We start from the raw sequence: 20,182 nt of genomic DNA, 5'->3' as shown, positions 1-20,182 counted from the left end.
AGGGGGCAGGCCCTATACTACAGACCGAAGTGCCAGCTTGTCACACCCAGGAGATGCTGAGGAAGAAAAGCAGGAGCCTAGAACCAGAAGGGGCTCTCTTTTCTGCTTCTGCCTTTGCCAGCTCCAAGAAATACGTTTCTCTGGTCACTTCCCTTACCCCCAGTTCAGATGGAAGCTCTTAACACGGTCAGTGACCAGCTTGAACAATAGCAGGGGCTGTTCTGTTCCTGAATTCACGAACAATGGCCAGAGTATCTGGGCAGCTCAGAGAAATCACAAATAAAAAGACTTTTTTTTCTCTTCTACTAAAGCAGAGCTTGTGGAGCGACATAATGGTCACTTCCTCTGCCAAGGAACTTGAGTAATGGTTTTCTGAATCTTTAAAACTGAGTCACTATTCTTTTTTAATGGGGAATGATTAATTATAAACACCCATTGGCAAGTATTGCCTGTCCCTGCCCTTCTTCAAAAAATATATATTTCTTCTCGAACCTGTGAACAGCACTGTGTTAACTACGCTTTTGAAAGCATTCTGTGCTCGATCATCACAATCAAATACTCAGAGAGCAAAGACCACAAGCAAATATACTTGCTACTGTCAGAGTGGGCAGTGCTGCCTCTCCCCACCCTCCCACCCCTCTGCCTCCTGACCCAAATCTCTGAGTCAGTGCCTGTGACACTTGCAGGGCTGCGTGGGAGCCCCTGGGCATCTCTCTCTCCCTTTTTTTTTTTGGCCACACTTCAAGGCTTGTAGGATCTCAGTTCCTCAACCAGGGATTGAACCCGGGCCAAGGCAGTGAAAGCCCGGAATCCTAACCACTAAGCAACCAGGAAACCCCCTCCTGAGCATCTCTTTGAAAAGGAAGAGGTGATATTCACAGAATGCCCTCCTGGTACTTTCACTCACCTCCCCCAAAGGATGGGACGAGAGGCAATTTCTTCCTCTTTCTTTAATCTTTCTGCTTTTTTTCAATTTTCTGTAAGTTGTGTGTATTATTCTTATAATGAACACACACACACACATATATATATTTAAAACACAGAAGCTACATAGCCTGGATCTGTCCAAGAATTTATACCTAAAGAGGGTGGAAGTAGAGCAGAGTGCAAGGAACAGGGGTGGGGTGAGAGTGGATTTTTCAGGACAAGCAGCTTCTGAGAGCACGATCCAGGCCAGAGGGTGTACACACCACGCCCTCGCAGCTCTGCCCTCCAACCCTTGCGGCTCTGCGTTCTGTCACTCTTGCCGCACGCTACATGCTTAGCCCTCAGCCGTGCTGGCCTCATCCCCTAGTGGATACAAGGTCACTATCCCTCCCCACGTGCCCTGTTTGCCTGCTCCCTGGAGTCTGCCAGGGCCCCTCCCTGAGGGGGAAGAGCCAAAGGAAGAGACACAGCGGGGAACAGTGAGGAGGGAGTCCCAGGTAAATTGGAGCTCCCAAGAGCATCCCTTCCTGTTCCCCACAGATGTGTCCCAGACATCCTCACGCCCTCACTTTGGGCGGTGAGGGCCGGGTTGGGAGAGTGGGGAGGGAGGGGTTGGCCCTGCACACTCTGACATTCAGCACAGCACGAAATTTAACATCTGCCCTTGAGCAACTGCTCAGACATTTGAGCCAGGGTTGCAAGCCAATGCCTGTCCCCTCCTTAAGAATTTAAGAATTTTTTTTTTCTGTGCCCCATCAAGTGAAAGGCCAGAAATCCTAATCCCATAGAGAGAACTGACAGTTAGTGAACACTTACTATGCACTGACATTCTTCTCCACAAAACCCCATGGAGAACTCAAAACTGCCTATAACGCAGACCACTCTAAGATAAATGTCCCCAACATATTGAGGGAGCCAAGAGCAGGGGCTAAAACATTCTTAAAGGGAGGCACCAAAGGAAGAGAGATTTGAGACACAAGTAGGAGTTTGATAAATGGAGCTACAGGGAATTTATTGTTCTTATTCAGTCACTAAGTCATGTCTACTCTTTGCCACACCATGGACTGCAGCATGCCAGGCTCCTCTGTCCTCCACTAGCTCCTGGAGTTCACTCAAATTCAGGTCCACTGGTCAGTGGTGCTATCTAACCATCTCATCCTCTGTCACCCGCTTCTCCTGTCCTCAGTCTTTCCCAGCATCAGGGTCTTTGTCTAATGAGTTGACTCCAAAGAACTGGAGCTTCAGCATCAGTCCTTCCAATGAATATTCAGCATCGATTTCCTTTAGGATTGACTGGCTACAGGGAATGGCATTCTATACAGAGCGAACAGCACGGAAAGGCGTTGAGAAGTAAGACCTTAGGGACAGCAGGTATCTGATGTCCTCCAAGGGGATCAGAGCTGACTCTGCAGACAGAGCTATGTGCAGGCTCCACGCTCACCACCTCCAACCCCAGCCTCCAGGACTGAAGCCAACAGTGCCGCCTGGCATAGGGGAAGCAGCCCTATGTTATCAGAAGACCAAGTGCTATTCCTGGTCTTGCCACCTGGACTTGCAATGAGCCTTGGGCCTGTCACAGCCCCTGGTGGAGCCCTACTCACCTTCTCTGTGAGATGAGGATTCAGATCACAATCTGGAGCTCCTTGCTGTCCCGCCCTCCCTGTTCCTGCCATCTAGCATCTTATCACTCTGAATCACTAGCTCACAAAGGGCAGGAAGCATGTCTATGTCTGTTTATCTCAGACAATAGCCCAGCTTGAAAATACAATTAATCTGTGGATTTATGACTCTAAGAGTCTATGACGTTTGGAGAAGGAAGATGGCCAGAGCATCCCAATGCTGTCAGACAAATGCACCTCCCTTATCCCTCAAGAGCCCCGGGGAGGAAAATTCCCTCAACCTCCTTCACCTCTCATTCCCTAGGGGGAAGAGAGTTTAGATCCTAGTAACCTCTGAAAACCAAACCCACACCTCTCCTGGCCCAGTGCTCACGCAATCCCACTCCCTGGGGCCCCCCACCACGGCCAACAGCTCTCAAGCCTGGGAACTTCGCAGTACAGCCCTGGAAAGTGGGCTCTTCCCCATCCAGGACCTGAGGTTGGATGCCAGAAACCCAGACAGCTTTGTTGTTTTTCTACTTCTACCCTTCTTCAAGTAAACTCACAAATGTCAATAACCAGAGAAAAACACGCACACGGAGACACATATTTCTCAACTCCTTTGCAGCCTGTTGTTGCTCCTGCCAGCAAAAACAAGTTCAGCTTCCTGGCCCCATTTATGTAAGCCATGGAGCCGCTGCCAGTGCCACTGCCGCTGACACAACTTAGCTCATGCCTGCTAATCCCACCGCCCTGGTTTCTGAGCAGGGACAGTTCTCCCAGCTGTCGGCCGGCCGGCTGGCAGCATAGAACAGCCTCCAGCCTCTGGGGCTGCAGGGACACAGGATCTCAGAAGGGGTCACAGAGGAACCGTGGGGACCCTGTTAGCAGGCAAGACCTTGATCTGGAAAGAGGTGCCTGCTGAGAAGTCTCCAGGAGGAAAAAAAACATGGGGACCTAATGTCCAAAGAGAAACAGAAGCAGGATCTGGTCCCATGGGGCCTAGAACAAGTGCCTGATGTCCTCTATCCCGTCCCTGCATCCCCCACCAGCTAAGGACTGAAACCCATGTCCTGACTTCCCGAGTAATAATAACCGTAACACTTAGCACCACCTACAGCGCTTAGCACGTGCCAAGCTGCCAGGCACCTTACCTAAGAGCCCTACCCTCCTAACATACCTTGCTGAGGAGGAGGCTGGTCCCTACTTCCGTGGAAGTTCAGAGACATTGAGGAACTGACCCGAATGCACACAACCAGTGAGGGAGGGAGCCTGCAATTGGTTCCAGGTGGGTCTGACCATAGCCTCCCCCACCACTCCCTGGGGGTCCAGGTGCCTCCCTGTGCTCCAGCCCTGCCCCCCTTCTCTGGGCTGCCCATTACCCTGCATCTCCCCCCTCCCAATTTCTTCTCCTCCTCTCTGCCTTCCCCAGGTGTTTCTGACCATCACAGAGGTTCCAGGAAGACAGCCCTGGGGTTGAGCCCTGGGGCTGAGAGTTCTTGGGGGGCGTGGCTGGGAGGGGAGTGAGCCTGCCCCCACACAGCCCTGCCACATTAGTAGGCCCACAGGGTCTCTCACCAGAAGCCAGGGCCCAAGCAGCAGCATGCCTGTGACGATTTATAGTTTTAAAGTGTCCCCCCAGACCCCTAATCTCACGCTCTTACCAGATCACCCACTCACTTTCTAAAACTCCCCAGAATGCCCTCCCCTGCCACGTAGGGCCATGTGGCCCCAGCCACCCCTTTCCCACAGACCCCTCCTCAGATTGCTGACTCCTGCCCTCCTCCCCCCTCTAATGTGTTTGTACTTCTGTACCTGCTTGTATTTGTCTTGTATTTGGCAGAGTCAGTATTTACCTTGGCACGGTCTTGCCCTCTATCTGCACCACAGACCCTACATCTACTGATTGGAGAGAGGGCCTGGGAGGCTCCTCTGGACCATAAGAAGGCAACGATGGCTGCTGACTCAGAGACCAGCGCGTGTGACCAGCTCCTCAGGAGAAAAACATTTAATTCTCCCCTGGCAGCATCACAAATAACCAGCTGGCCCCAGGCCCAGAAGGCCTGACCTAGGTCACTTCTCAGAGATTATAAGCTAATTAGAGGAAAAGATATCAAAGGAGAGCAAACAATCTAACTTCCCTCCCCCACCAAACCCCAAGAAGCAGATTGAAAAAAGAATAAAGGCAAGACTCAGTAAGCCATGAAGAAGGGCATGTGGCTGCAGGTCCAGAAAGGGGCTGGGCTGGGGCTACAGCCACAGAGCGGGTGCTGAGCAGAGGGTCACTCTTCTAGGGCTGTAAAGACCATTAAAGATTATTTAGTCAACCTGCCCATTGTTATAGATGACGGCAACCAGTGCCCAGAAGTCACACAGCCAGTGTGTGGTGTAGCCAGAACTGAAAGCCTGGCTCGTTATTGCCCCACGTCCTTCCCAGGAGTACAGCAGCAAGGGTCCTGTCATCATGCCTCTGAACAAGGCAGTCTAATCAGGAGCCTGGCCCCCTTCAGGGTCTTTTATTATGTGTTTGTCGAAGCAGGGGGTGGATGGGGTGCAGCACACACCTGATACCTATTCCCCCACCCCCATCCCAAGCCACATCCACCACCACCCCTCCCACCACCTGCCCCAGCTTCCACTCCTCCACCCCTTTAGATATGAGGAAGCAAAGCTAAAGATTTGAGAAGTCACAAAATGGAGGTGTGGTAGAGAGTGACCAGAAGGGACACAGGAGGGCCTGCTGGGGCTGGCCATACGGCTGGCTGGTGGTCATGTGGCTATGCTCAATTTGTGAAAATTCACTGGGCTCTTAGACTTATGCTGAGCACACTTTTCCGCATGCATGCTATACTGCGGTGCTCGTTTTATAAAGCCCCAAAGTCCTCCTGCCATTCTTCCCCTCACCCCCACTGCCATGAGCACAGCACACACAAGCACACTCCGGTCCAGCTTCGTGTCACCATGAAGCAGGCAGCTCAGAATGGAAGAACAGGAGCGTCTACCCTTAGTGAAACTGGGAAACCCAGACTCCAGCTTTTCTGCCCTCAGCCTGTTCCTCTCATAAATAAACCTCACCAGGCCTACCAGGTTTTGAGCTAGGGAGACTCAGCATTATAAATATGTCAATGCTCCCTAAGTTAGCTCTAAATTTTACTTCGTCCTAATAAAAACACCAACAGGACTTTTTGTTTGCTTGTTTTTTCTTGGAACTAGGGAAGCTGATTCTAGAGTTCAAACTGAAAAGCAAACAAGCAAAGATAGCCCAGACAATTTTGAAAAAGCAGAGAACTAAGAGGAAGATTAGCCCTACAAGACTCTAAAGCATACTATAAAGCTACAGTGATGAGAACAGCATGGCACTGGCACATGAGTAGATGGACAAAACTACAGAGGAGACTAGAAAGTTCAGAAATAATAGTAACCACAAAAAGCTTAGTCTGCACTACTGAACTGTGCCCTTCAAAATGGCTCAGATGATAAATGTTATGCAATGTGTATCTTACCACAATTATTTTAAAATAGCTTATTTGAATGTTGGCTATATACAGGTGCTATTCTAAGTATGCACATGGATGACCTACTTTGATCTTCTCAACAGCTTATCTTACAGGAGGCTGGTTACATAACTAACTAGGAGTCAGCCTAGACACAAACCCAGGCGATTAGGCCTCAGAATTTTTGAACTACTCAGTCTCTATCAGGCTGTATAAACCCAATAATATACAGTAATTTGGTAGATTTTAAAGGTGACTTTTTAAAATCAATGAGGGAAAAATGGATTATTCAACAAACTACAAAAAAGGACATCAGGTAACAACCAAGAGTCAAAAAGTTAGAGCCAGACCTCACTATATGATAAATTTAAATGGATCAAACATTTAAATATTAAAATTATTAAAAGTACCAGAAAAAAAAAAATCTTTTTTACACACCCCCCTCCAAAAGAATCTTTTAAAACAGTTTTGGCATAGAGAAGATCTTATTAAGCATGATACAACATTTAAAAGTCATAAAATAAGTTGATAAACTCAACTACAATTTTTTAAAAATATGCATGGCAAAAACTAACCCCCACCAAAAAGACAAATGACAAACTAGAGAAAAGTCTTCAAAACTCATATCAAAGAGGACTAAATTCTTTAATATATTAAGAGCTCCTGTAAAGAAGAAAAAGACCAACAACCCAATTCTTTTTTTTAACGAGCAATGAATATGAACAGGAAGCTCATAGAAACAGGCTATGCAAATATCTGTTAAGTAAGCAAAAACCTGCATAACCGCACTCAGATAAGATAAATGAAAATTAACTCCACATAGACACCATCTCAGGTTGATTACAAGTTTTCATCAGAGGTGTGGAGACAGGCATTCTCTCACTGCTACCGGGAGTAGGAATTGGTGAAGCTTTCACTCTCACTCAAAAGCACAAACACACATGGCCTTCAACCCACAGATTCACCTTCGAGGAATTCATGCTGCCCATGTTCTTTCACTTAGGCAACATGCTGGACATGCAAGCTTACTCCCCGAAGCACGATCTGTAATGCCTAAGCCAGGAAACAAGCCCAGAGACGATGTCCATCAAAAGGAAACTGGCTAACGAAATTCGGTGTGTCCATATAATGAAATACAAAAAAAAAATTAAAGAGGAAGTTCTTTAGGGACTTCCCTGGCAGTCCAGTGGCTAAGACTCCATGCTCCCAATACATGGGGCCTGGGTTTGATCCCTGGTGAGGTAACTACATCCCATATGCGGCAGATAGTCCATTCTGCAACTAGAGATTCCTCATGCCACTAGGAAGATCGAAGATCTTGTGTGCCATAACTAAAGATCTGGTGCAGCCAAATAAATAAAAATAAATTAAAAAAAAATTAAAATAAAGAGGAAGTTCTTTATTTATAAAAATAAATGAACTTTTTCCTAGTCCATTGTCTAAAGTAGTTAAGAGGATTCAGACACACCCAAGTTCCAACCCTTGGACAGTCACTTACTACTTGTATGACCTTGGGCTAGCTTCTCAACCTCCTTAGGCCTCACTTTTCCCCATCTCAAAAATGGAAATAATAATAATGTGTGTGTGTGTGTGTGTGTGTGTGTGTGTATCTGTTAGTCACTCAGTCGCATCTGATTCTTTGCGACCCCATGGACTGTAGCCTGCCAAGCTCCTCTGTCCATGGAATTCTCCAGGCAAGAATACTGGAGAGGGTAGCCATTCTCCAAGGGATCTTCCCTACCCAGAGACCGAACCTGGGTCTCCTGCATTGCAGGCAGATTCCTTATTGTCTGAGCCACTAGGGAAGCCCAATAATAATTATTTCTAAAGGTTGTTGTGAGAGTTGTATTAGATAACTAATGTTAAAAACTTAGCACTATTCTCAGAACATACCTAATCTCTCAAAAAACATGAGCAATTATTATTCCCACTGCAATGGTGGGTCTTTCTCCTTTTCTATGAGAAAGTCTTCATACTATAGCCTCTCCCATCAAAATAGGCTCTTCAGATCAGTAACAGCAATCAAGCACCTGATTTTGTTTGTTTCGGCCTCAAGAAGTGTTGCTCTATCTGTCTGAGCTTGGAGTGACTTGGCTCAAGGTTGGCTGATTTGGTAAGTGGGCAGTGTAGAGACAGGCCTGAACTGCCTGCCACCTGAGATGTTTTCTCTCTCTCTGCTCTCCCAGCTGCCTTGCTTAGAGATACAGAAAGCTCATTTGCAGGGACATGTGGTTATAAAACATTTCCCTGACCCAAAGTGGTATGAATGTATACCAGGGAGGAGGGGGTTACACTGCAACGGCCTAAACATACACAGGCCCTTAAGTGTTCTTCTTGAAAGTACTGAAGAAGGACACTTCCTGGGGCGAAATCAGAGCTGTCTCTGCCACATCAGTGTGTATGGAGCTGCTAAGTCTCTGAGAATACCGAGAAGAGAAACTGTGACCTTGATGCCTCCGAGCTTTGGGAAGGGTGGGAGTTGTGGGCGACACGCGATACAGTGGAAAGAGCAGGTTCAGCGCAAGGTCCGTCATTTCCTTGCTGTGCCATCCTGAGTGAGTTTCTTAACCTCTCTGAGCCTTGGTTTCCTTTCGCCTACTCAAGGACACTGCCTCAGCAATTCTCTGTCAATTTTTGGTCTCTACTAGATTATGTTCATCAGCATACAAACAGGCTGAGATTTCAGTCATCTTTTTAAAAATTCCTTTCATGACCCCACGTCTCCAGCCAACGCACACTCCATTTCTTTACTCCTCTTTACAGCTAAAATCCTCAGAGGAGTGGCCTCCACTTGCTGGCTCCTGTTTCTCTCCTCCTGTTCTCTTTCTAGTCCACTCCTGTCAGCCTTAGGCCTCCACCATTTTGCCCAAATGCCTCACATCAAGTCAAGGTCACCAGCGGCCTGAGGGTAGCTATGTCCCTTGGTCAGGCTGTCTTCTTGCTCTCTCAGCGTCTGACACCACTACACCGTTCCCAGCTCTTGACGCACTGTCCTAGCTGCGTTTTCAGGACAACTCTTCTGGTTCCCCTCCTGCTTCCCCGGCCTCATCTTCTCAGTCTCCTCCTCCTCTTCCAGGTCGGAGCGCCCCAGGGCTCAGCCCAGGACCTCTTCGCTTCTCCATCTACGTTCTCACCCTCTGTGATCTCAGCCACGCTCAAGACTTGACATAACCTCTGTCATCAGCCAACTCCCAAATTTATACCTCAAACTCAGTCTGCATCCCCAAACTCTGGACTCCTATACCCAGCTCCTCAGCATCTTCTCTCCATTGTCTAAAAGACAGTTCAGTTTCAACACGTCTAAAACCAAGTTTCTGATCCCCCCCACCCCCTGAGAAAACCTGCGGTCCAACAGCCCACCCTCTCTATGCCAGGCACCAAGACCCCTCTCACACACAGCTGCTGTGAAGAGTAAGTGAGATCATAGATGCAGAGAGCTTAGCACAGTTCGGTGTACAGTCAGGATCCAGGATGGTGACAGCTGCTGTAACCATAGGGTAGAGAGGCAAGACTAGAGGCAGGGAAGTTGGGAGGCAGAGGGAAGCTGAACAAAGGCACTGGGAGATAGCCTGGCTGGAAGTCAGGCCAAACTCAGGACCGTGCCAGAAAGTCCCCAACTTTACCAGAGACTTTGGACCTTTTTGGATCTCAAGTGCAGAAGAGAGTAAAGCACACAGATGACCCCAAAGAAACTCCCCAGGGCTTCACCAAACAGTCTGAGGGTTAAAAGTCTCTTTTTTTGCTATCTCACAACTCCGGTCCTCAAGGACTCTCTTCCAAAGACGTAACACCTCAGTGACAATTAAGGACAGGACATCTAGAACCTCCCTGTCCACCTGGAGTCTAAAGAGCTGATGACCAAGGCTTGGCTTCCCCAGAGACAAACCCAAACTTCACCAGGGCAAGGGGCATCCAAGTGTCCCACCAGAGCCCTCTGCTCCAGAACTCAACAGGCCCTCAGGTAGGACCAGATTGTTAAAGAGGAGGCAGGAATTTGCTTGCACAAGTTGGAAGTACAAGGAATCCCTCAATATTTTTAGATTTCCTCAGACTTTCATTCCAACATCATCTTCTTGGTGAGAACTTCTCCAGCTTCCCCTCAAAAAGATCAGTTCCACATCCTTCTTGATTTGAACAAATGGTTCCTATCTCCAACCCCTGCTTTGTTTTTCCTCCTTGTGTGTGTGTGTGTGTGTACGCACACGCACGCGCATGCTTAGTTACTCAGTGTATTTGACTCTGCAACCCATGGACTGTGTGTGGCCCACCAGGCTCCTCTGCCCATGGGATTCTCCAGGCAAGAATACTGGAGTGGGTTGCCATGCCCTCCTCCAGGGGATCTTTCTGACCAAGGAATCAAATCTGTGTCTCTTGCATTGCAGGCATATTCTTTACCATCTGAGCCACCAGGGAAGCCTTTTCCTCCTTAGCACTAGTCATTATCATACTATATACTTAATTTACATCCCTAATAGAAAGAAGCCCCAATGAGCCCAGGGATTTTGTCTGTTTGGCTCACTGCTGTATCCACAGCTCTTAGAATAGTGCCTGGAACATCAGAGGAGCTCAAAATGTTTTTTTCAGATAAATACATTATTGGCTGCATGTATTTAAGCACTCGCTCTGTGTTAGAGATCTCGCTATGTGCTCTGAGTAGTACCTTACTTAACACATTTCATCTTCATAACCACCCTGTGAGGTAGTATATTATTTCTATTTTCCAGATGAGGACAGCAAGTCTCTGAGATGGTAAAAATCCCTTGCTGAAGCTCACATCATTCTCCATGGCAGGGCTGGGCAGAGATCAGTCTGGCTCCAAAACCTTAACCATTAACTGTTCAAGATGAGCTGTGTTCATGTGGAAACAAGGTCCAGAGAGGGATAAAAAGCAACAGAAAATCTCTGGAAGAAACTGTTTAGCACTCAAGACCAAGCGCTGTCCTGTAGAACTTTCTGCGATGATCAAAATGCTCTATACTTTTGCTGTCCAGTATGGTAGCCAAGTGTGACTAGTGTAACAAAAGAACTACATTTTAAGTGTGATTTTTTAAATTAATTCAAATTTTTCAAGCAGCCCTACTTAGTAAGTGGCTACCATATTAGAGAGAACAGATCTAGATCTTTAAGCCTCACCTGGAAAACCCCAGATTTAGTAATAGGAATGCTCTGGCTCACTGGGTGGGCTGGTAGCAGGCAAGGCTGGTGGGATAGGAGAACCAGAAGGGAAGTGAAGGAAAGTGAGCAACTGGACCAGCCATGTGTAATCCTTCCAAACACCCTGTAAGGGGAGGATTTGTTAACCCAGTCCACAGGCCAAGATGCAGAGGGTCAGAGATGTGATGTGCAGTGAGGATCCACAGGCCTGCTCCTCAGGATCTTGGTCCACCCCGCTCCAACAACTTGGTCCTTGAGTAGCAGGCACCAAGCAGGACAGGACAGAGGGTTTCCTCAGTCCCTCCTAGGGATTCACCCTTGATCATCTTAAGCTCCTTTTAGGGCAGACTTTAGGTGGTGACTGTATAGTCCATGGGGTCACAAAGAGTCAGACACGACTGAGCAACTTTCACTTCACTTCACTGAGTGGCTGATTCCAGGGCTTCACAGGATTCATAACTGTTTTCGGCAGTGAGTAAACAAGTAAAAACAAGTGAAAGTGTTCATTGCTCAGTTGTGTTGACTTTTTGAGATCCCAGGGACTGTAGTCCGCCAGACTACTCTGTCCATGGGATTCTCCAGGCAAGAATACAGGATTGGTTAGCCATTCCCTTCTCCAGGGGATCTTCCCAACCCAGGAATCAAACTTGGATCTCCCGCATTGCAGGCAGATTCTTTACCATCTGAGCCAGAGTCAACAAGAGGCGGGCTTCCCAGGAGGCTCTGTCGGTAAAGAATCCGCCTGCAGTGTGGGAGACACAGGTTTGATCCCTGGGTTGGGAAGATCCCCTGGAGGAGGGCATGGCAACCCACTCCCATATTCTTGCCTGGAGAATCCCCGTGGACCAGAGGAGCCTGGCAGGCTACAGTCCATGGGGTCGCAAAGAGCCAGACACAACTGAGCGACTATGCACACACAGCACAGCAAGAGGTGGAGCTAAAGCGGGAGGGATTTCTGGCAACTAGAAGCTAGAAGTGCAGAAGGCCTTCCTGCAGTTCTCCATCGCCCCGTTTAGCCAGTCATCCTCAAATCTGTGAATCACAAGTGGTATTTGTTGAAAAGGACATTTCCTGAGCCTTACTTCCAAATATTTCTCTTCAGTAAATCTGGGGCAGGGGCCAAGGATCAGCATTCTTGTCAAGTACCCACCCCCCACTCCCAGGGCACCCAAGCAGGAACACACACACACACACACACACACACACACACACACACACACAACTTTTATTCAAATAGACCCAGAATGAGTCTTTTGAGAAATATTGATTTAAGGTGAGACTAGGAACTAAAGAGCCTCTTGATGAAAGTGAAAAAGGAGAGTGAAAAATTTGGCTTAAAACTCAACATACAGAAAACTAAGATCATGGCATCCGGTCCTATCACTTCATGGCAAATAGATGGGGAAACAATGGAAACAGTGACAGACTTTATTTTGGAGGGCTCCAAAATCACTGCAGATGGTGACTGCAGCCATGAAATTAAAAGACGCTTACTCCTTGGAAGGAAAGTTATGACCAACCTAGACAGCATATTAAAAAGTAGAGACATTACTTTGCCGACAAAGGTCTGTCTAGTCAAAGCTATGGTTTTTCCAGTAGTCATGTATGGTGAGAGTTGGAGTAAAAAGAAAGCTGAGCGCCAAAGAATTGATGCTTTCGAACTGTGGTGTTGGAGAAGACTCTTAAGAGTCCCTTGGACTGCAAGGAGATCAAACCAGTCAATCCTAAAGGAAATCAGTCCTGAATAGTCATTGAAAGGACTGATGCTGAAGCTGAAACTCCAATACTTTGGCCAACTGATGAGAAGAACTGACTCACTGGAAAAGACCCTGATGCTGGGAAAGATTGAAGGCAGGAGGAGAAGGGTTGGATGGTATCACCAACTCGATGGACATGAGTTTGAGTAAGCTCAGGGAGTTGGTGATGGACAGGAAAGCCTGGCGTGCTGCAGACCATGGAGCCACAAAGAATCCGACACGCCTGAGTGGTTGAACTGAACTGACTAAGGAACGCAGGTAGGCGCTGGAACTGAAAGAGGTTGCCCTGAAGGGAAGTTTAGAGGTTAAGATAGGACTTTGAGATTTAAAGGTGTAGGTGTTTGTTTTGTGCACCGTCTTGCAATACAGAAGGTGAGAGGAACCTCAGTCACAGATGTCCAGGCCTTCCACACCTGACACCTACGTCCCAACTAGTCCAGGCCCCTAGACAGCAGTTCACTTGCGAAGCCCTGCCAGCGCTCGGATGTGTGGGCAGCAGCTGATCCCAAGGAAAACACGCCTCTTGGCTATAAGGGCCCACAGCCAGGAGAGTCAGTGGATTTCCCCTCTAAACCAACTCCAGCCTCTGCTACCCAGCTCGGCCCCTCACTTCTCCAAAGCAAGATATCTCACAGTCATTTGCTCCATGCTTCCTGTACAATGTCTTTATTTTTGCTCTCAAGTTTGTGGGTTGAGATCTGTGTGGGTGTGGGAGGGGAGCTGGGTATTTTCTACTTCTCTGCATGTTCCTTCTGAACTGGGAGGGCTTTCACTTCCTCCCCAAACTCTCAGTTCTGCCTTTCACAAGGCTATCCAAGCCTTGAGACCACTTCGCCGGACCAACCTGAGCACCAGGAAAATGGAGAACTGACTGCAACAGCCTGCCCTTGCAGTGCTTTATAGCCACTTAGGAGAAAAAGGAAGCAGCAGCTACAGCAGTAACCTCCCTGGGGCAGGTGCCCTGGGGTATGGTGTGAGTAGCAACAGAGGCAGGCAGGGAAGGCTTGCTCCCTCCTGGGTGCCCCAGGCCTCAACCCTGCCTTCCCTCTCTCTGATAGAACACCAGGCAAACCCAGGCCTCCCCTTCCCTTGGCCTCTTCTGGCCAGCACTTGGTCAGCCAGGGGTGATGGCCAGGTTGTCCCCCAGACACCCCCAGCTCTGCTTGCCGGGCTAGTTCTCCATTTAGAAGTCTTGGGGATCTACCACATCAGAGCACAGTGCCTTGGAGGGGTGGGCCTCCACCAAGCTGTCCTGACAACTTCCCGACCCAACCTCTCTAAATGATGGCCTCCTCTCTGGAATAAAGTATTACTCAGATCCAGCAGAGAATGTGTGTAAAGCACAGGAGGCCTTCCACAGCCGCTTTTACCGGCTGGGGTTATAAACATGTGCTGTGAAAAGGAATCCCTTTTCTTTCCTCCTTGAAGCACAAAAATCACAACCATTCAGAAGGCGAAGGGAGCTGCAGGCACACCAGCCCCTGGTTCTCTCCAGCAGGGAAGGATGATTGAAGGTGTTCACCCAGGGCAGGGGCACAGTGCGATCTAGCAGTGAAAGCCAGAGTCACCGGCCCCCAGCCATCTATTCCCAGAAGCCTCCGGCTGTCCCCTTGGTTTTCCACTGTGGCCTCAAAGAAGCCTTCAGACCCTAAAACAAATCTCTGGAGAAACAGTTGCCAGGGTCCTCCAGAAGAAAGACGTGCTGCAGGGCATGCTGCCAGAGCCCAGAGAGGATTCGGCTAGAGGCACATTACAGTTTACAGGAGCAACAAGTGCCCTGTGCCCTGGGCCTCACCCCTCCTTCTCTCGTCTGAAAGTGGAGTCCAGTGTGTGCCAGTCTCAAGACGTCTCAATCCCCTGGCCAAACCTCCTTACTTGGCTTAAATTCCCAGATCTGAGGCACAGGGCTTGCTAGAGCCGGTGTCTGCCTAAGCAAGTGCGGGCAGTGAACAGCCGGAAGGTCCTGATTCAGCGCCCATGATGTCACTCCCTTCACAGTCAGGGCACTGTCATTCACACATCAACCCGGGGTCCGAGGGAAGAGCCAGGCGGGATGCCTTCTCCAAAAGCTGAGGGGCAAACGCGGCGCTGGTATAAAGGACGCCCGGGACAGGAATTCCACTCCGCTAGGGCATCTCCTTTTAAAGTAACCCAGGACGCAGTTGTGTAAGGACTCTTGGGGGGCACTGGCAAGGAGACCCGAGGATCGGGTTTCTGAGAATACACCACGTCCTGTACGCGGATCGCAGAGAGCTTACCGGAGGCAGAGAAGTCACGGGGAGAGCGCGCCGGGCCGAAGCGGCAGGACGCAGCAAGGGGGCGCGCGAGCTAGCGCCCGCGGGGGGGACAGCTTGGGGAGCCCGGGGCCGCACCTTGTGCCGCGGGGACCCCAGCTAGCCCCGGACATGGGGAGCCATCACTGCCCCCTGCCTCCCTCCGCCGCCCAGCGTCTACCGCAGCAACCTCGGTTCCTCCACCCGCCAGCTGCCCCAGCCCTCCGGAAGCGCCCGAAGCCCTTACCCAGCGCGGGGCAGCCCTTCAAGACCAGCGCCGTCCCGGACGCGGCGAGGAGGGCGGTCAGCAGCGCGCAGCGGACGGCCAGCATGCTTCCTCCTCGCCTAATGCCCCATGTTCCCAGAGAGACAGGAGGGCGGGCGGGCGGGCGGGCCGGGAGCCGACGGCTGGGGCGGGGCGGCGGGCGGGCTCACGCCCGGAGGGCAGCCCCCATCCCCGGGGGGCCCGCGCTCCGCACGCACGGCGAGTCCCCGAGCCCTGCGCCGCTCTCGGCTCGGGTCCCTCTGGCCGTGCTCAGTGTCAGTGCGACTTCCCACTTGCACATGACTCAGAACCGCGGACGGTCCCGGCAAGGCAGGAAAACATTTGAGGAACTCGCCCTGGAGCTGTCTCTCGGCTGTCCCAGGGTGCTGTTACGAAAGTCGAGGAGGATGGCGCAACAGCCCCGCGCACCGGCCGAGCGGAGGGGGTGGCTTCCTGCCGCAGCGCCGCACCTGAACCTCCAGGGCAGGAGCTCCGAACCCCGCTGGGGCGAGCTCGGCCGGGGACCCTCCCCCTACTTCTGTTGATCAGAGCAGGGGAATTAGACACCACTGGCTCGGTTTTGATTTTTGGTTTCGGACCAGGATTACTCTGTGAAAGGAGCACCTGGAGAGCCCTGGAGGAGGCGATGTGCCTCTTACAGTTACAGTAAAGCAGTGCTTGGCAGCCCTTTCTGTCCCTCTGAACCACCTGGGAGCCCTTAAAACCATCCGTGTCTGATTCCCACACCCAGAGATTCTGATTTAATAGATCTGGGCTGAGGCATCAGGAGACTCACTGCAGTAAAGGTACATTTTTCCCCGTGCCTGTCTGTCCCCCGCAGTACCGGCAAGGAAAAGGTTTGGGCTTTGGAAGGGGATTGAGACCTGGGTTCCCGTCCAGACCTCCACCTACTGTGTCTGTGACTACAATTCCCTTGAGTTTCTGTTTCCTCATCTGTCAGATATAAGGGTCTGTATTGTCGGTATATAACTAATTGTCGGTATAGTTATGAAGACACTGTGGCTGTGAAGATCTATACACCTGACACAGGGTCCAGGCCGGAGGTGTCAAAACGTGCGTGTCCGCCCTCCCAGTTTGACAGACAGAAACTGGTACTCCGCTTTTCAGAAGCAACCACAAACACCTCTTGAAAGAGCCTACCAAGGTTCCCCAAGGAGCCTGAAGCTGACAGGGTGGCCTCACAGCCGAGTTTGAAGGGAATGAAAAGTGCTGAAATAAGGTCTAGGCTGAAGAGTTTCTGGCTGGGCAACTGCTAATTAGAATGTGCTTTTCCATTAGGCCTTTAGGCAGATCCGAACCAGGATCCAGGTTCCTGGGATAACATAATGGGTGCAGCCTGATGGAAGCCCCCATGGATGGGACTGAAGAAAAACAGCTTCTGAAATGCAGCCCTCAGACCCAGGGGCCTCTGTGTTTCTCTTTGGGAACCGCCCATCAGCTGTGCCTGGAAGGACCAGAGGCTTGCCCTGACCCAGCCCTGACCTGATAGAAGCTAGTTGGGAGGACTTGCTTTGGCCACACCCACAGAAGGGAAAAAGGCATGTTGAAAGCTAAATTTTTTTACCACAAGCTCTCTCTCCTGATATTTACTTATTAAAAAAAAAAAATACTTCTCTTTTAAAATTTATTTGATTGTGTCAAGTCTTGGTTGCAGCATGGGGATCCAGTTCCCTGACAAGGGATGAACCCAGGCCCCCTGCATTGAGAATGCAGAGTCTTAGCCACTGGACCACCAGGGAAGCCCCTCTCCTGATATTTAAAATAAGGTTGCAAGGAGCAGTTCCCACTATGGTTGCCCCCTTCCCTCCTCTTTGTGGCAGACCCGAAAAAAAATCAAAGGGGACTGAAACCAGAAGGTTTCAGAAAGCCCTCTGTGTTAAAGCCCAAGAATGGGTGTGTCAGACCCCACCTAGATTCTGCATCAAAGTGGGCCGCCCTGTCTAATTCACCAGCTGGAGCCTGTGTTCTGGAGTCAGATCAAGTCCCCATCTCAGTTCTGCCATTTGCTCACTGTGTGACTAAGGGCAGGCTACTTAACCTCTCAGAGCCTCTGTTTCCTGATTTGTATGATGAGAGCAACAATAAAATAAAGATCAGGCCTATCTTTATCTTCTCAGCCTCATTTTCTGCATCTCCAAGCTTGAATATAGTTCTGTCTCTACAGTGTTATGTATGCTTTCTCACCTCCACACCTTTGTTCAATCTATACTTTCTGCCAGAAATTCCCCTGGAGAACTGAAATATCGCCTGCCATATCAGTAAACAAAGGATGTTACAGCCATCAAGAATCACCCTGCCAACCAAATGATGAACGCTAAGGGAACTCAGGTTGGAGACAAATGGGTTGCCCACTGCCAAGTCCATACAACAGTCAGCTAGATGCAGCCACCCCACAACTGGTACTCCCGGAGGAGACTCAGGATGAGAAAGCACAGGATACTGGCCCCAGGTAGCTGAGGCATATAGCAAAGCAATGATTGCAGTGAGGCCAGGCTCTTACGTCGTCCCTTAACTTGAGGTATCTAGTTTCTTTTAACAGTAATCTTTTGATGTTCTGATGACGCAGTCTTTTGTTACAAAAACGCCTGTATATCCTGCTTTCCCTCTTGCTTCTTTGGAGCAATCTCTCAGATTTATGTGAGATGCTGTCTTGAAGTCCTGAGAATGTCCACCGAATAAAATACAACTCTCGACTTTTAGGTTGTGCTTTTTTTTTTCGGTCAACACCCTCCTTTGTCCTACACCCTACTCACCCTTCAGATGTAACTACTGAGCCCGCCTTCAACTACTGCACCCTGCATGCCCAGAGTCTTTGTTCCCCCACAAGAGAAGCCACCACACGGCAGTAAAGTGTAGCCCCCACTTGCCCCCAGTACAACAACAAAGACCCAGCACAGCCCCCCAAAAAAATTAAATTTAAAAATAAATAGACTTAGCTGGGATGTCTTCTCCAGGAAGGTGGCTTCTTCCCTGGAATCCTATCATCCACGAGGTCAGATTAGGTGGTTTGTCTCTGTGAAAGTGAAGTCGCTCAGTCATGTCCAACTCTTTGCGACCTCATGGACTGTAGCCTACCAGGCTCCTCTCTCCATGGGATTCTCCAGGCAAGAATACTGGAGTGGGTTGCCATTTCCTTCTCCAGGGGATCTTCCCACCCCAGGGATCGAACCCAAGTCTCCCACATTGCAGGCAGACGCTTTAACCTCTGAGCCACCAGGGAAGCCCGGTTTGTCTTTGTGCTATCTCAGAACTCCGTGCTGGGCTTCCCTGGTGGCTCAGCGGTAAAGAATCCACCTGCCAATGCCGGAGACTATCATTGATCAGGAAGATCCCACATGCTGCAAAGCAACAAAGCCAATGTACCGCAACAATCGAGCCTGTGCTCTAGAGCCTGAGAACTGCAACTACTGAGCCCCTGTGCCACAGCTACTGAAGCCCGTGTGCCCTAGAGCCCGTGCTCCTCAACCAAAAAAGCCACCCCAATGAGAAGCCCACACACTAAAACTAGAGAAAAGCTCACACAGCAATGAAGGCCCAGCACAGCCATAAATAAATGAAATCAATCAAAAAAACGACAACAACAACAAAATAACTCCACCACACCATCTTTCCTGCCACACCTAAAACTCATCTCTATCCACACTGCTGAGCAGGGCATGGGATATGGAGGCCCTTTGTTGGGGAGATATGGCCTCCCCTGAAACACAGTTGAGCAAGCTCTCTGACCTCCATCAAGTCCCACCTGAACTCACTGTGGTGTTGGAGAAGACTCTTGAGAGTCCCTTGGACTGCAAGGAGATCCAACCAGTCCATCCTAAAGGAAATCAGTCCTGAATATTCATTGGAAGGACTGATGCTGAAGCTGAAACTCGAATACTTTGGCCCCCTGATGCGAAGAACTGACTCACTGGAAAAGACCCTGATGCTGGGAAAGATTGAGGGCAGGAGGAGAAGGGGATGACAGAGGATGAGATGGTTGGATGGCATCACCGACTCAATGGACATGGGTTTGGGTGGACTCCAGGAGCTGGTGATGGACAGGTAGGCCTGGCGTGCTGTGGTTCATGGGGTGGCAAAGAGTCAGACATGACTGAGTGACTGAACTGAACTGAACTCTCTGCACTAAAAATAGGTTCAAAAACCATGGGCCAACGTTCCAGGCTTTATGATGAAAAATACTGATAAGAAAGAGAAGGGAACATACATGCTTGGTTCAGCCTGACTTGCCTTCTCCCAGGCCTGATTCCTGATAACCAGCACCCATGGGAGTCACCTGGTCTCAGGCCCAGCCCAGCTTCTTGCCCCCAGGAAAAGGCGAAGAACTTTGGCCTGCAAGGGACACAGACTTGGCAAGAGCTCCAAGGTGAGTTGCGGAGTGGGGATGGGGATAGCAAGTCATTGGAAATCAGAAGTGAGGACCAGACAGGGCTGACAGCTGTGGGGCCCGGGGTTGTTAGACACACTTTAGGCATCTTGCAGTAGAAGCACAGCAAGGACTTTAACCAGGGCTCCTCTCTTAGGGAACCTCGCTGCTTACAAAGTTCTTTCACAACTTGATCTCATTTGAATTTCTTAACCCTGAGAACTAGGTGATATACATCATCCCCCAAATTCAGAAGAGTACCCTGAGGCTCAGAGAAGTGAGGGGACTTGTTCAGGACTGCGCGGCTGGTACCTGGCAGCTCTGAAGTCT

General features: G+C 49.7%; 1 protein-coding gene across 1 annotated transcript in view; it reads right to left on the bottom strand.

Annotated features, from left to right (window-relative positions):
- Window positions 1-15,792, bottom strand: part of IL6R (interleukin 6 receptor) — a 54,852-nt gene extending 39,060 nt beyond the window's left edge. The window contains exon 1 of the mRNA XM_005898650.2: window positions 15,451-15,792. Within this exon, the coding sequence (XP_005898712.2) occupies window positions 15,451-15,535 (85 nt within the window). The 5' untranslated portion in view covers window positions 15,536-15,792. The remainder of the gene's footprint in view (window positions 1-15,450) is intronic.
- Window positions 15,793-20,182: the final 4,390 nt, after the last annotated feature.

The sequence above is a fragment of the Bos mutus genome, chromosome 3, assembly GCF_027580195.1.
Source record: "Bos mutus isolate GX-2022 chromosome 3, NWIPB_WYAK_1.1, whole genome shotgun sequence".
Lineage (NCBI taxonomy): Eukaryota > Metazoa > Chordata > Mammalia > Artiodactyla > Bovidae > Bos > Bos mutus.
Note: the sequence above shows the minus strand (reverse complement) of the source record. Positions and strands in the feature narration are given on the sequence as shown.